The 17,279-nt window shown below is 49.1% G+C and overlaps 1 protein-coding gene across 1 annotated transcript in view; it reads left to right on the top strand.

Annotated features, from left to right (window-relative positions):
• The window catches only part of PLXNC1 (plexin C1), a 464,687-nt gene that overhangs the window by 296,963 nt on the left and 150,445 nt on the right, over window positions 1-17,279 (top strand). The window contains exons 14-15 of the mRNA XM_085653399.1: window positions 12,696-12,851; window positions 14,518-14,614. Of these exons, the coding sequence (XP_085509525.1) occupies window positions 12,696-12,851; window positions 14,518-14,614 (253 nt within the window). The remainder of the gene's footprint in view (window positions 1-12,695; window positions 12,852-14,517; window positions 14,615-17,279) is intronic.

Below are 17,279 nucleotides of genomic sequence, written 5' to 3'. Positions count from 1 at the left end.
CTTTACGCTGATTGTTCTGGCTTCCCCGCTGCCTCCCCCCCCACCCGGTCATCTTTATTGACCTCCTGATTCTTTACCTGGTGGGGTGGGGTCCCCCCGTCGGCGCTTGACACTGTCTAGACTGTTTCTCGCCTTGAGTTTTGTTTTTCTTCTTTGTTCGTTTTCCCTTTTTCCAAAATTTAAAATATCAGTATTCTGCCTAACTTCTGAGTTGCCGAGCATAACTTTGTAATCCTGCTGCGCCTCTGGGGATCAGTCTCTGCTTTGTGACGTCACGTAATTGGCATGCATGTGCTAGCGGCTGGCCCTGGTGGTTGTAGGCCCACGTTTGTATTGTTGCTTTCTGCACAATAAAGTTAAAAAAAAAAAAAAAAATGAATTATGTCTGGAAACAAAAAAAATGTTTGCTTTGAAAATAGTTTCTGCATGGAGAGATCTTCATTTTTAACAGCACCTCTAAAGACTATAGTAGTTCCCACATTATTGTGGTGCATTATCTGAACTCCCCAAGTATGAGACTTAAACACCTCTCCTGAGGGGCGTGGCTTGGGCACGCATGAAGTGAGACATGTTCCATTGAGTCTCTGCTCCGTTGCCTCCCGTAATCGCCTTTCTCCTGGTCACCGGGCCTGCTTTGCAGACCGAGAAGCCTGGACGTATGTGAGGGACTTCCTGGCGACGCCTTCTGCTGCGGGGGCCGCTCGGAGGCTCCATCTAGACTGAGCTTTCCGGCCGGGATCGGCCTGACCTGCGCCTGCCGCCATTTTGAGCGCCGGCCGCTGCTGCGACTAAGCAGGCGCTTGGTGGCCTTCTCTGTTGTTGTGGAGTGGCGCTGGTGGCGGCGGAGAGGTCCTGGACACCCTGACCTCCACCGACCTGCAAGGGGCCCGAGTTGCTGCTGGAGTCTCCTCAGGTCCCCGGTGCTTGCGGAGACGGACCCCCTGCTGCCTGGGACGCCTAGATGCGGCAGCGGTCAACCCCCCCCTGAGTCCTGAGGGTGCATCGGACCAAGACTGGCGGTGGAGGTACCGGGACAGGGGGAGCATCTACACGCGGGCGGCCGGCTCGATTGAGCTTCACCTGGCTCTTCGACGCCGGGCCCGCCATCTTGTTTCCTTCTGCAGCCTTCAGTTTCCCGGCACCTGCTTCACTACTGCTACCCATCCTCTAGCTTCTGGGTGTGATCCAAGTGGGCACGCATGCTGCGGGAGCCCTTCCGCCATCGCCTGGCCCAACCCTTCTGATTCCTGAACCCCGTGCCGTTGCAGTTTTGGCCTATGAGGGCCCTGGGTGTCTTCCTGACGCTGTGAGACTGCTCTGCACTGGATGCCGCCTCGTTGCTTGCGTGACCTTTGGGGGGGCACCAGAGACTCTCTTTGCCCTTTCAACTAGTGTGCCTCCCCTCTTGGCCTACTTGGACTGCCCTTTGGTCGGGGACCCCACTGATACTATGGGGCTGTGGTGACGTCCTGTGAGGGACCCCTGCTTGTTGGTGCGTGTGTTGGCCCTCCACTGCCGCTGATTGAACACTCCTCTCCCGCCCGAAAGGGTGCGAGTGCTGGTTATCTTCCTGCCGTTAATGACCCCACGCACTCGGAAGCTCTTGGTGCCCGTCTCCGTCCTGTGTGTTGCAGGGCATGCCTTCTTCGTGCTGAGTGGCCCTCCGCTCCTCTGCTATCTCACTACCACCCCTCTCAGGTCCTGCCACGGGCTGGAGTACCCTGGTTCATCCTACGCTGGGTCCTTGACGTTCCTGGTCTTCGCAGGCATGCCTCCTAAACATAGAGGTAATAAAGAGGCCGACTCTGCAGTTTCCCATGAGGATCCAGTAACTTCCCTATGTTCCAAGACGCCCTCGCATACGCAGGAGGACCCTACTGCTTCTTTGGCGCCTTCTGGGTCGTCCGCCTCGGGGGTCCCAATCACCCAGGCCTACATGTCATCTTTCTTGCACGAAATCAAGACTGAAATTGGCTCCCTTCGGCAGGACTTTAAGGCCGGATTTCAGGATATCTGCAGGGAGGCTGCTGAGATTGGCGACAGGATTGATGGCCTTGAACGGACAATGGACGCCAGGACGGAGGATATTGATGGCCTCTGGAAGAAGGTAGCCGAACTGGAAGACCAAAATATCACCCTACAGTTGAAACAGGAGGATCTGGAAAACCGCAGTAGGCGGAACAACCTTTGCATCCGAGGTGTCCCATTGGGAACTGAAGGGGAAGACACCTTGTCGTACACGGCGGACCTTCTACATGCCATGCGCGAGGGTGAGGGCACCTCGCCGTCCATGCTTGATCGAGCGCATCGGGTGCCTGGCCCCTGCAACCGCCCTAACTTTGTCCCGGACATCATCACAAGAATCCACTTCTTTGTGGAGAAAGAAGCCATCCTTCGACAGATGCAGGGAGTGCAGGTGGTCTCCTACATTGGGCTCTCCATACAAATCTTTCAAGACCTCGCACCTTCTACGCTTCGCCGGAGGAAAGACTTCAAGCTTGTGACAGACAAATTGCGGGACCTTGAGATTAAATATCAATGGGGCCATCCCTTTGCTTTGACCTTTACCTGGGAGGGTAGACGGCGAGTTGTCCGGTCCCTACAAGAGGCACAGCGTCTCCTCCACCTCCCTTTAGACTCTGACAATGATGACCTCTCATCCTCTCGCACACGTCCTACGTGCCCACTCCGGCCGGAATGGTCCACTGTCCCTCCTCCTCTTTCCAGACGCCTCTCGAAAGAACTTGAATCGTCACAAGCCAAGCAGGATGCCATCAACCAAGTTCGCTCCTTGAGTGCCTCCCCGTCTCTCACGAACTAGTCGCCCTCTGTACTATGATGTGCCTGGCTGTGTTACTACCTCGGACCCAGTCCTGGCGGCCTCTCAGCCCGGGCCTGGTGGCTGGATCAAGCTGTGCTTTTTTCATTGTTACCCGGGGTGCTGACAGCAGAGACTCTCCACCCCCTGTGTGTCTGCCGCCCACCCTCTCCAGAGTCCTATAGGAGAGTGACTTTTCCGGAATGGTCTGGCTTCGGGAGCCCGGGCTGTTCCGAATAGACTCTACATTGACTTAGCACAGTTGACCTGTTTTTTAGGTCTCGGCTAGCGAAGGCTGCGCTTGCGCAGTCTTGCTTGGCGAGATTTAATGTTTTCTAGTATGGGGCTTGAACCCACCCCTCTTCTCCATTGGCTGGCTTCCTAAACGGAGGCCAGCCATTGGAGGAGAGGGGCGTCTGTCCATTTAAGCCCCGTCTTTTTCGGATTCGGGGGCGTGTTTTTTACTTTCTTTCTCTTCTCTGGAATGTAATCATTCCAGCCAATGGGAAGAGGAGAGAAAGAAAAACACGCCCCCGAATCCGAAAATGATGCTGCGTTTCTCCGAGGCATTTCTGCTTGACCTCGAAGAAAGGCGGTGATGGCGTATCAGGCTCTCCAGCCCCAGAGGCCGTGTTGCCAAAACATGTCTGTGCTGTGTGCTACGAGGCCAACCCACAGGAGTCGATGAGGTGAGCCATGTCTTTAAGGGAGACAGACGTCTGTAACGCGGGCACCCCCATAGAAGTGAAACAAGCGAGCCTTGTCTATAAGTATGCCATCTGCCACGAAGACCGCCTTGTGTCGGTCAATGGAGGTTAGCCATACAGACCCCGGAAGTCCCGTGCGAGTCAGGCTCGCCATGTTTGAAGAGGTGACGTCTGCTCGAGCAAGGACGATCCTATTGAAGTGTATAGTATATTACTTTTGGGAAAGAGGTGTGGGTTTTAGGAGGGTCACCACGATGGGTGTGTCGCCAACCCGCAACAATGTTCACTGACTCGGGCCAAGCTGTCATGTGTCCCAAAAAACCCATATACTTGGGTAATAAAACGTAGCGGGGAGTACAATGGAGAGCCCAGTGTCGGTGCTCAAGCCCCACGAAGCTTCAAAGAGACATGACTCGAACAAGGTAGTAGTGACATCCGGGCCTCCCACCAGAGCTAGCCATTCACTAGCCAGACAGGCGGACACCAAACAGGAAAACTATTGTATCACACATCAAAGCTGTGCACCGAGTGTCTGGGAACAAAAAGGCCGGCTAGTGTAACAATAACAAGTAGGTGTGATTTGTGATGGGATTTTAAACCCCCCCAATTTCGCAAGAAGAAAACTAAAAGGGTCTAAATGCTGCCTGGAAAACATTGACTGTTGAAATTGTGGAGGGCGGGGGTAAGTGTGCTTCGCTACTGGTTTCACTGTGCTGCTCTATAAACCCCTAGTGTCTCTCCCCCACTACATGCGCCCCAGCCATCACAGCGCCCAAGACCCACGCCCAGGGCGTGCCCTAGCACCCCGACACCCCAGGCCCATGAGCAGTTTGGCACTTTAAACAGCAGAGGGGCCTCTCCCGCTAGGAGCCGGGCTGCAGGCAAACGAGAACCATGATGCGCAGGTACGGACCATGCCAGGCAGTCGTGTAATGTATGGGCGCTATAGGAAAAAGAGAAGCAGTGCTCTCAAATCAAAGGTAATTGCGTTGTTTAGGCCATAGGTCTAAATAAACATTCCTTTGATTGACTGACTGACTCTCAAATCAAATATTCTTGCCAAACAAGCAAGATTGCTCAGCAGGTTAACCAGGCGACTGAGGCAGGGGCTACATTTTGAGTCACAGGCTCGAATGAGAGAAGAACTAGTTCAGCCTTTCATTCTTCAAATGTTTAGAAGTCGACCCACCACCAAAACACAGTTGAGCAGTACAATGTGCACCCCCCCCCCCAGACTCCGACTTCACACCGGTTTTACAATTGGTGCCTGTGCCGTGACTTCATCAACGCCTAACTCCCATCATGAAGACGCTGGTACGACTACCGGCACTCCTTTCATCCACCCCGGAAGGGAGACAGCTTGGGGGCACAGGACAGGCCGCGCCTCTTAATACAAAGCAGCTGAGGGATAGCCCAGTGGGTGCAGTTCCTGCTGAAAAGCTTTGCTGTGTGATGTGCAGATCTGGGCTCGAACAGCTGACTCTGGTGACAACTGAAGTACCGGTGGCCACAACAATGACGCTGGAAAGAGAAGCGCCACTTCAGCATGTGATGCGAGCAATGCAACTGCCTGCGATCATTTTTACAGTAGACGTGGTCTTTTTATGTTTTCTTTTATTGTATTTATTTTGTAAAGTGCTCACAGACTTCAGAGCCTCTAGCTCTTAGGGTAATGGCTGCTGGCATTATAATACGTGTCTGTTCCATAGGCTGCAGGCGATGTAATTCGCAGTGTCACACCTGATGTAACCCCACAAAATAATAAAACAAGCTATTTAAAAATAAAAAATCTGCCTTTGCCACTTAGTGGTGCCCCACGAGGCCCTCGGGACTGAAAGGCAATTCTGCCTGTCACATGTTTTTTGTTGCACATTTGGAGTGTCACCAATCTCTAGAGTCCCCAGAGCCCCGACCCCCTCTACAAAACGTTAATAATAAAAGTACAGCCATCTGAGAGCCGGTTTCCCTTTCAAAGAGAGGCTGCCTGCGCGGGCTATTACCCTCAATTACCAGTTGCTGTCCACTCTTCCTAGCTGCGGGGTTGAACTCTGAGCACTTCCCTTTGAAGTCACGATCCTTTTATCTGTGGCCGGACTCAGGAATTTAAGAAGAACCGTCATACTGATGCTCAGAACAGTTTGTGGTTACTGCAGTGCTTAATTTATGAAAAAAAATATATATAAAGTAAAAAACATAAAAGTGCCAGGGCCCTCCTTGGGAGGCCCCTGCAGCTTGCGCCACACATTGCGGCTCTGTGGGTGGCTCTGTGTGTGTGTGTGGGAGGCTCTATGTGTGTGTGTGTGTATGTGTGTGGCTCTGTGTGGGTGGCTTTTTTTGTAGTTGGCTCTATGCGTGGGTGGCTCTGTCTGTGTGTGGGTAACTCTGTGTGTGTGTGTAGGTGGCTCTGTGTGGGTGGCTCTATTTGTGTGTGGGTTGCTCTACGTGAATAGCTCTGTGTAGGTGGCTCTGTGTGGGTGGCTCTGTGTGTGTGGCTCTGTGTGTGGGTGCAAATGCAATAGGTCTCGCATTTGAGAGAGATTAAGCTATTGACATTGTAAATAACAATGCCGTTTCTTTAAATGTTTTAAAAACAATAACATAAACAAAAATAATGTCATGAGCAATGCCAATAGCTCTAACTTTAACAATGCCGAGACCATTGCATTGTAAATGCTTGTTCTTTATTCTCTCTTTCTTCTTTCTTCTCCCTTTTGTTTCCCCTTCTACAGGTTATTTTTGGATGCGCCTTTGCCAGAGGCTGGGTTGTGGTGTTACTCTGGGAGTGTATGGAGGAGATATTGGCAACTGTGTGGGATCAGCTGGCCCTTTGCCACTGTGCTTTATTCACTCTCTTTGCCACTGTTCTTGACAACATGTTTTTCTCCCTCACCAGCGTGTCCCTGGGGGGCTGCTTATTTTATGGTCTTGGGGTTTGTCTCCCTTCGCTTTATTGGGGTGTGCTTGACTGGGTTCAGGGTCTGGTAAGCTCTGAGAACTGCTGGTGAGGCTAGGCGTGTTTTCCTTACTCTCTTACACCATGACACACACCTTTCCATTCCTCTCTCTCAATGTGAAGGGACTCAACTCTTCTAACAAGCGTCGGCAGGTGTGGTGCTATCAACTCCAGCATGATCCTGACATGGTTTTCCTACAGGAGACCCATTTGCTTTCCTCCGAGACCCGCCTCATGTCCCACCGCAAATACCCCACCCAATTTTGGGCATGCTCCCCATCCAAGACTAGTGGTGTGGCATTTCTTTTTAAACCCGGATGGTGTGCGGCGACCTCCCAGTGTGTGGCTGATGAGGGAGGGAGTTATGTTAAGGTTGACATGGTTTGGGGTCAGGGCTCCTGTACCTTTGTTAATGTATACGCCCCCAATCAGAAACAGGATGTGTTCTTGCGCTGCACCTTGGGGCTTTACTTCGCTCCCTCGCTACCCCTGGTTTGGGACCCTGAGCGGGATCGCACTGCGCGGGCGCACCATGTTGCTGGGGCGATGTCGGCGCCATTAAGGAATGCCATTACTGACTTCGGTTTGGTTGATGCCTGGAGATACCTACACCCGGACTCTCGAGATTATTCTTTTTTTTCTCACGCTCATCGCTCCTACTCGCGTATTGACTATTTTTTCCTTTCGCTTTCCTTGGCTCATGTGCTGTGTACCGCGGACATCTCAGACATGTTTATTTCTGACCACGCACATGTTCTGCTTACGCTCCGATCTCCCACTGCCCTTGGCGATCCCCTCCCTCGGTGGCGACTGCCCCCACAAGCACCCCGTGATCCGGTAGATGTGGCAGACATTCGTAAGGAGATTGAATCCTTCTTTGTGGCCAACTCTCTTTCTGATACTCCAGAGGATGTTCGTTGGGATGCCTTCAAAGCTACTGTTCCGGGGGTAATCACCTCAATCTCTATTGCCCGGACCAGGGAGGCACGCCTGGTTTTATCCACCCTCTCTCGGGATATTAAGAATTTGGAGCGCAAGGATCATGCCTGTGCCTCCCTTGCTAACAAGCAGCGCCTAGCTACCCTACGCGGTCAACTGCGCTTACAACACTCTAAAAAGGCCGAACGGCTTCTTGTTAACCTTAAACAAAAAATGTACGTGGGTGATGATAAGGTTGGGGCGTGCCTAACGCACCATCTGCGGATCCAGACTGCCTGTTCCCACATTGCGAAGCTCAAGCGGCCCAATGGCTACTGGGCTATCTCGGAAGCGGACAAGGGTCATACCTTGACAGGCCTTTATACTGATCTTTTTGCCCATGATCCTTGTTCACCGGAGGCGGTCGAGACGTTCCTCGACTCTTGTCCTTGGGACCCTATTGATCCCTCCTTCACGGAGTTACTCAATGAGCTTATCTCCCACAAGGAAATTGCTAAGGCGTTGAAACAGCTCCAGACGGGCAAAACCCCGGGCCCTGCCGGTCTGCCGGTCGCTTTTTATCGGGTCTTCTACCCGCAGTTGCGAGCTCACCTGCTCCATCTCTTTAACAGCTTTACTGATCATACGGGCCTCTCCCCTACGATGAACGAAGCAGAAATATTGCTTGTCCCCAAGCCTGGCAAAGGCCCGACCCTGGCGGCTTCTTTCCGCCCCATTGCTCTGTTAAATACCTACGCTAAGATATTCACCAAAATCTTGGCAAACCGCGTGGAGCCCCACCTTCCGGGACTTATAGACCCCGATCAAGTGGGGTTTATCCGCCACCGTCAGGGCGCAGACAACATACGGGGGATTGCCCACTTTGTGAAAAAATCGCGTTTTAGAGATATCCCTGCCTGCCTGGTCTCCCTTGATGCCGAGAAGGCATTTGATTGCGTGGACTGGAGCTTCCTCCGGGCAGTCCTCCAGAAGATTGGCTTGGAACCTGGATTTTTCTAAATTGATGGCCCCCTACGCGAAACCTACCAATCGTGTCCGTTTCACCGGCACTACCACCGCTCCTATCTCTATCCACCGTGGCACTCGCCAGGGGTGCCTGCTTTCTCCTCTATTACTCGCACTTGTCGTCGAACCCTTAGCTCTTGCTATACGCCGCAATCAGAATATACGGGGTATCCATATGGGGGGTGCTGAACATAAGGCTTCCCTCTTTGCCAATGATCTACTTTTGTCCTTGTCCTCCCCGTCCACCTCTCCCCCCACGGTGGCTAAATTCTTGGGGTCCTTTGAGGCCGCTTCAGGCTATCGGATTAATCTTGCGAAATCCCATGCTCTCAACCTCACACTTTCGGCCTCGGAGGTCCAGGGCTTGTGGGACTTGCTCCCAGTGCAGTGGACTGACGAGTCGATTCGCTACTTGGGCCTCGATCTGACTCCTAGGCTCGCTTCTTGGTCCTTATCTAATTGGCCTAGATACCGGTAATCTATCCACAATGAGATGCGTCGATGGGAAGGCCTCCCCTGGCGTGGTTGGGGCGCCTTATTGCCGTTAAAATGTCCCTTCTCCCTAAAGTCCTTTATCTGTTCCAGTCTCTTCCTACTCCCATTTCGCACGCTGACATCCATGCCTTACAACGTGATTTTACCAAGTTCAGTTGGGGTAAGTCCCGCCCCCGCTCTCACATAAAATACTCATGCTTCCCAGATCTCGGGTTGGCTTGGCCTGTCCCAATTTACTGCAATATTATTGAGCATGTCATCTCCAGTTTATATCGGAATGGATCGTTCCTGAAAGCTAGAAAAACTGGTTCCATATGGACCGTGCGGTGGCCTGTAGACCATTGTGGGATTTAGCCTGGCTCCCGCGTGAGGCACGCCCTCGCAGTGCCTACATAGTGACTCTACCGAGAACGGTCTTGGAGATATGGGATAAACTGGCGCTTTCCCAGGGCCATACGAACTTCCCTTTCCCTAATACCCCGCTAACACGCAATTCTGCGTTTCCCCCTGCTTTGCAGCCTCAGGCTTTTGCGGCTTGGACCATAGAGGGTCGACGTTTTCTCCAGGATGTTTTTTCAGGGCTCTGGCCTCCACACCTTTGACCAGTGAAAACAATTTTTCCATCTCACAGATCACGCGCTTTTGCAATATTGTCAATTGGGTCATTGGCTATCTTCCCCAGCATACTCACGGGAGGTGACTCGACAGCGCACTCCCTTTGAGTCCCTGGTTCGTAGATTCGAGGGGTCTAGGGGCCTAATCTCCAAAACCTACTCTGTCCTTCAACACTCTCAACAGCTTCCGCTCCATGGCTACCAGGCGCGTAGGGCCTCTGATCTGGCTGCCGACATCTTCCTGGAGGAATGGGATCGCTTGTGGAAGGACATCCCTAAGGTATACCGTAGCATTCCCCAGCGCGAATCTGCCTATAAACTGATGATGCAATAGTATTATACCCTACCTTTCTCCATCAGATGTTCCCGAACACTCCTCCAACTTGCTGGCGCTGCCGGACTGATAGAGGGGACTTCCTGCACATTTGGTGGTCTTGCCCGGGTCTTGCCATGTTTTGGAAGGAGGTCCTCAGTCACATCAAATAGGTGGTGGGTGTCCCTGTTCCTTCTACCCCGTCCCTAGCAATTCTGGGCATTCGGCCCGGCACACTGAAGGCCATGACTGCACCACACTAGTATCCAATTCTTCACTTATTAGGAGCGGCGCATTGCCTCCTGTTGGAAGCGACCCCACCCTTCTCCAATTGCTGCGTGGTTTCTCCGGCTGTGGGATGTCCTGTCACTGGAACTGCTTACGGCCCGCCTCACTCACACTGACAGACGCTTTGATCACATCTAGCGTCCACTTATACACTATCTCACTAAAACCGAACACTCTTGCATGATACCCACTAGACTGCGGGCTCTACAGTTGTTCGAAGATCCTCTGGAGCCCTTCTCTCGTAGCATGAGACCGGTCTCCCCGGAGTAATCTGCTTGATCTGTTGGGCAGATCCTTCAGGCCTTGCAACTACTGAACTCCACTCTGGGCCTTGGCCCTTCCCCCTCCTCCCCATCTCTCAGGCGCATCCTCTTCTGTCCTCTTTTCCCTTCTCTCCCCCTTTGAGGGACGCACCTTTCACTGTACTCTTCTTTTTCTTTCTGTTCCCACCTCTCCAAAGTTTCTCTTTCTGTTGTTTTATTGTTGTATGATGGTTTTTGTGTTATTCATAGTAAAGTGTATTGGTATTGTCGCAGTACGAATTGTATTTTCCAAGTGGGCGGGGGGGCTTTACCTTGATTAGACCTTGCTAGCCTTGACCAACTGTTTGACTCACTGGCTGTGTTGTTGTGAGATCCCTCTACTGGACAATGAAATTCTAGCTGGGCCTCTGCCTTCTGGCCCCTTCCATGGCTTCTCCCTTGGGCACGGCGAGGGCTTTCTTTTTGATGTTGTCCCTTGTGTTCTGGGAAGTCACTGTGCCTTCATTACAGTTGTGTTTTGAAACCTATGGAGCTGGATTTATCCCTTTGCAGGGGCCCGGAGCTGATTGCTTATTCAGTGACCCATTTGTTGTTGCATCCCCACCCTTGCCCTTCATTTTCTGCGACATGTGTAATTTTTATTTGCTTGTACTCAATAAACAGATATTAAACAAAAACCTCTCCTGCTTAACGAGTACAAAAGCCTTCGAACAGCACACCTGTGCCCTTTTTCTGATGTCTCCAAATGTGTTGGCCTGAATGAATGATTCAGTGACATTTATTATTAATAGATAATGGTGCCCTTTTTAATAGTGTACTCTGCGTTATAATCTTTATCGTCCTAAATAGCTCACCCATAAACTGAGGCACCTGCTTTTTCCTACAAAGACAAAAAGAACAATTGATGGACCATCTTAGGCAAATGCACCCCGAGTGGGAAGGGTATGCCCAGACTGGTCCTAGGATGCTTGTTTCCAGTCCAGGGAGGACCTGGCCTGGCAGTTTTGGCTGGACTGTTCCCATTGGGCGCAGGTCAAGACTGATTTGCATATGGCTGGTTCCAAACTGGAATAGCACAGTGAGCAAAAAAGCAATGGATTTAGGCCCAGATCTCTCTACTGGGGTGAATGTTTGACATTGATCTGCATTCTGTCTATCAATTGTTCTTTTGCATTTGGCACCCCGAGTGGGACAGGTATGCCCAGACTTGGGTCCTGTGCTCTCAATGCCACTGGAGTCAAGCTATCCTGGTTGATGAGGGCTGAAAGCTGGAAACTGGTCCTAGGATGCTTGTTTCCAGTCCCGGGAGGACCTGGCCTGGGAGTTCAGGCTGGACTATTCCCATTGGGCACAAGGTCAAGACTGATTTGCATATGGCTGGGTCCATACTGGAATGGCATGGTGAACAAAAAAACGATGGATTTAGGCCCAGATCTCTGTACTGGGGTGAATTTATGACATTGTTCTGCATTCTGTCCATCAATTGTTCTTTTGTATTTATCCTACAAAGAGGCACCTTCTTTAGCAACTCATTTATCTCTGATAACAACTCGTCTCTGATAGCTGTGTCTTCATTAGAAGCTCACTGTGCCCTCCCCAGACCTCCATCATAGTGGAAGGTTGTATTCTACCCATCCATTGTATGGTAAAATCTGTTTCCTAGACTAGGCAGGGTCTTCTACTGCCCAAAAAGATACCTTTCCTAGGATTAAAGTTTGAAACCTTTGAAGACAGAATCTGCAAAACAGAGGAGGAATGTAGGGAATCAGCCAGAAGTCAGTGCAGCAATGAAATTGGAGCAGGGTGGCAGAGGTGGGAAGTAGCGGCCAGACACCAGTGCAATGTCTAATGTAGGATTACTATGGTCCGTGGGGGCAAAGTGAGCAGCCATACACTAGTGCAAGCGTGGCATGTCCTGGCAAGCTAGAGAGACTTAGCGGAGTCCTTAGAAGAGGAATGGAATTGGGAACTGAAGTCAGCCTATCTGCTACAATGGGTGCTGTTATATCAGTGATTACCTAAAACTTTGGAACACAAAAACAAGCGGATATTAACAGATCAGAACTGTCACCATATCAGACCATCCAGAAAATATAGTGAGCGGGTTTCTTGACTTACCTTTTGCACATACACCATGCAGCGCTTCACAGAACGGGAGCGGCAATCTCACAATGACCGCAGATGGTCGCGTTGGTGGGACGTGTTAATACAATTTTCAACTTCACTTATTTGCGAAAAATCTGTTGAGGTCTAGGTTAGTACTTACCCAAGCTTCTTGTTCTCCACTTTTGCCTGGTCAGAAAGAAAAAGATGATCTTGACATTGAGACGATGGAACTGGAAGTCACGGTCATGTACACGGACAAGTCCCATCCATGTGTGATCCAGAATATCAGCTCCAGCACTATACATTGCAAGTTGCAGAGGGATGCAAAGGATAAGATCTCGGAAGTGGTTGTAAGTAAACGTCTTTGTTGATACCAGATCAGTTTGTGTAGTAGTGTTTATCATGGTGATACTACACCTTCATTGACCTTTTCACAACATGAGCCAGTCCCCCAGTCCCCTGAAGTCTTTTAAAAACATTGCTCTTCCGACAGGTTTTCCAATTATTTCTCAGGGACCTGGACTTCTGCCAAACTAGCGCCATGAAACCTCCCTGGTGTACAATGGCTCTACAAATTCCTATTGACATGACATGACCCTCTGAGTTCCCTGTTCAGAGAGCTACCGCATTTGGGGGATTAAGGACACACTGTGTGAACACCGATTCTCGCAGTATTACCACATCTGAATCATGCACTTCTGAATGGGGAATAACGCTGTTATACTGCATTTTTTGGCCATTCTGAGCTAAGAAACACAGAATCTTGCGGTATTTTCCTTCCCTATTTGACTGGTTTTACTTTATTTCCGATTCGGGTATTAAGTGGGCCATAGAATAAGGCCCCTATTTATTTATAGCAACATCTAATGAATAAATCCGACGCTTCTATTGGCCATTTGCTGTCACCTTCATGGTCCTTAAAAAGAAAATAAGGGAGTTAAAGGGGCTGCTCAAATACTTATTTTTAAATGTATTTTTCAACTAAGTTCTTCCCTATACAAACAAGAGAGATAAATACAAACACAATACTTAACTTACATGAATGAATAACTTTATGATCTTCAAAAAATAGACATGCTCCTCATTTTAAATGCACCTGAGCGGGCCCAACTTTCTGGCGTCTCCAATGTCCTGTGAAGGTCGAATGATTTTTTACAGAGAATTTACCAGATATTTACTGCTTGGAGAAAATCTAGACTGACTTTCTGCGTGCGTTTATCGTCAATTCCCCATGTCTTGTCCTATTGGGCGAGTTCCTCACCAGTACATTTTCTGTATTCTGTTATGAAATGCAGGTATAAAAGCATGCTGCGGGTAATTGTATAGTATATCACACAGCGTGTTGTCACAATGAGAACAAAGATGGGTGAAGTCACCTTTATTATGACACTGTTACATCTAGTTTGTACTCTCCTGAGGGTGGCATCGCCTAGGGCCTGGAGTGGAAGCCGCTTCAAAAACTGTCTAATAAATTCTTTGTGCACTTGGGACCAAGCATGCGGCGGTGGCTCATCCTTGCACAGCATCTTTTCCCTTCATCCGAAGGAGCCAATCAGTGTTTTTATTTTATCCACGGGCTGCCAGGTTTAGCTGTATGGTTAATAATGGAAGATAACCTACAGGTTATGGGTAATGGTTTCATCAGGAGGCTAAACTAATCCAAATCCTGTATCTCATTCATGTCTCTCTCTAACCTGTGGGTAGGTTCCACAGCAACAAAGAAACTTTGTTGGTTCATCTTTTTGCAAGATCACAGTACCATACAAACATGCTCAAATTTGGATAATATGTGAAGGCGATACAGGGATAAAAGTTGCTTCTTTCTGGTGAGCCCTAATGAGTTCATTAAAAGGGCTCAGAGGCAGCTGTAGGATTTGAGTGGTACCAGGAGCCGCGTACAGGTAATGTTCTCAGAGGCTCTTTGGTGCTGCCGTATAAAATTAGCGTCCCCTGGTTATCGCTGCTTTCCTTATGTTATGATATGGTCATTCCTTGACGATACTATTGTGTTTTCAGGTCAAACTAGGCAACATCAAGACATCTGTCAAAGCAGAACCAGAGTTGTTGTACCTTCTTGCGCTGATACCAGTGTTGCTGATTATAATCATAGTGGGTAAGCTGCATTTTAGATTTTTTTCTTGTATGTTTCCATGTCATTTTATGTGTAACGCCACCTGATCTCAGTGATGCTTTATTGCGGTGGTGTTTGATCGAGGAGACCTAGACATGTACTCGAGCAAAGTCACTGTATCCTTCCTCCATCACTTTGTTTTCTTCTGCAACACATATTCTTTATCAGCATCATATTCCCTTTCTTGCGATTAATAGGGTTCTAACATTGCACAGCAATTGAATTTGTGCAACTGCGTAACCCCACAACGTTGTAGGATGCACTGCTTTTACTGCCACTTTTCCTCTCCCCCCACATCTCTTAGTCTTCTTTCTCCTCTCCTTGTCTGTGTTTTGTTTAACCCCATGGTGTTTTATTCATTTCCCCCCCTCTCCCTTCCCAGTGCCTCTGTCCCAAACAACCCTAGGCTCCAGTGACAACAGCTGTGTATGCTCTGTGTGTAGAACTCAAGTTTCCATCTTTCTTCTCCCTGAACACTGCACTGTCATTCACCATTCACCTCTCTCTAGCCTCCTATACTCCACCGCATGAACTCTGCGGTCCACCCTCTTGCCCCCTGTCCTGTGCTCTCTTGACGCACCCTGCCCCTTCCAACCTGGCCTCCCCTTGCCAACCTGTGATCCAAATTACATCCTGTCCCATCCCCAGATTACACACCAGCATGGGCAGTCGCACTGCAAACCGCCCTAGCAAAGAGCAGTTGTATTCCATGGAGCACTATCGGTCCTTTCGTCAAAGCTGCATTGAGAATCGTGCAGAGGAGGGTTATGGTCATAAGTTGTGAAAATTGCAGACTGGGCGAGGTGAACAGGCTTGACCTGAAGCACAAGATCGGCTGTGGTGAGCTCCTAGTACCAAATCAGCCAAAAAATAAAAATAAGAACATCTTACTCCAAATGCAGGTGCCACCAATTAAATGACCAAGACCCTGGTCTGAATCATTGTGAATGGTCGGTAGAGCACATATGTCCAAAAAGGATCCTCCAATGATCCTCTTCGCTCTGTTTCAGTCAGTTTGTTTCCCTTTCTTTTTCTATTTTTACAGAGTGCCTAATTCCTTAGGTTTGAACCTTAATGCTTCCATTGCAGTGTATGGACATGTGCTGGGTAGCTGGGAGAAAGCCATCGGGACAGTGGACCCATGGGTGGCGGCTGCTCCCTCCCTGCAGTTGGCTGCTTATCTGTCCCTTTGCATCTCCAATAGAATAATTCACTGCCCCCTCCCCACCAATAGATTTTGGGGTGGTTGACCAATTCTTCAAGAGGATTCTAATGTAGAACACAATATTATATGTATTCGTGAATAAAATACAAAATATGTCTCCGTTAAGCTCATTCTGTACTCTGTGAAATGTTCAGTTACTCTCCTCAAATGTAGATGTACACTGCATCGCTGTTACACCATTTCTTCTCCCGGTCTCTTAGTTACTGACAATGTTTATCCCTTAATATCATTTCCAGTTTCTGTAGTGATCCTGAAGTTTGTTTTTCTCTTTCTATAAATTCAGTATTTCCTTCATTTCTGTATTTTTTAATTCCACAAATTCATCTAAAGGTTATTTTGTGATCAAGCATGTGCCTCGTTTAATCCTTTCAGCTCTGTGGAATCTAATGTTTCCATCCAGTAATCCTCCTGCTTTATTAGTTTTCCATTAATTGTATTGCCCATTTTGCTTACGGTATGATCTCCAGTCCTCTGAATCTAATTCCTGACATGTTGTAGCCATTCCTATAAAAATGTCTTCAACTGAATGTTTTATAAACTGTTTGAGCGATGCTCATTCCATAGTTTTACAGATCTCTGCCACTCAGACACAGTGATACCCACCAGCACGCTTGATGCCATAGATTCATTATTTACTTCTTTACACAAGTTGCATAGACTTTAAATCGTATATGTTTAACCCTATGTTGGTGGTGCACTAGATCACCTTTCAATTCACAGATGTAAAGACTATGCATAATTTAAAAGGGACATGTGTTTTTTTTCTTTTCAATCTTTCTTTATCCCTTATTTCAATGCTGTTATAAAATATGCTTACATATTTTTGCCTACCTAATAAGCAATCATTGTTGGTGCATAAAATAATTTGCTTATTTCCTCAACCCATAACATTAGTCCTCAGTTTCATGATGTGACATTCCTCTTCGTTATGTCCTGCCTCCTGTCAGGCTATAGTGTTTGACCGCTGCCTCCTTTACCTCCGGGGCACTCTGCTTTATCACCCATCGACACACATCGACGAGCAAACCAAAGAGAACAGACATGGATCAGCCTTACAGCCGGGGGCGTAGCTTGGTCAGTAAGGCTGGAGAGGAGGTGGTGAACTTCAGATTTTCTGACAATCACGGTGGCATATCATGTTAACTATATGAGCAGTAGTGGCTGCTACCAAACGGGCATGGGGGGCGAGGAGGGGTGGAGCAGATGGACGAGGGAAGAGGGAATTTAAAATAAAAAGTAACACTCACCTGGACTCAGCTGGCCACGGTCTCTCTTCCATCCTCTTCTCTTCAGCAGGAAGCATGCAGACTCCCAGACTCCCCTGACCAATCACAGTGCTGCCTTACTGCAGCGTTGTGATTGGTCTGAGAGCCGTGGTTCGGCGCTCAGTCGGGAGCTGAGAGGCTGTAATGCAGCCTGGGT

Source organism: Triturus cristatus, chromosome 4_1, assembly GCF_964204655.1.
Source record: "Triturus cristatus chromosome 4_1, aTriCri1.1, whole genome shotgun sequence".
Classification (NCBI taxonomy): domain Eukaryota; kingdom Metazoa; phylum Chordata; class Amphibia; order Caudata; family Salamandridae; genus Triturus; species Triturus cristatus.
The sequence above is the reverse complement of the archived record's forward strand: the minus strand, read 5'-3'. Positions and strand labels throughout refer to the sequence as shown.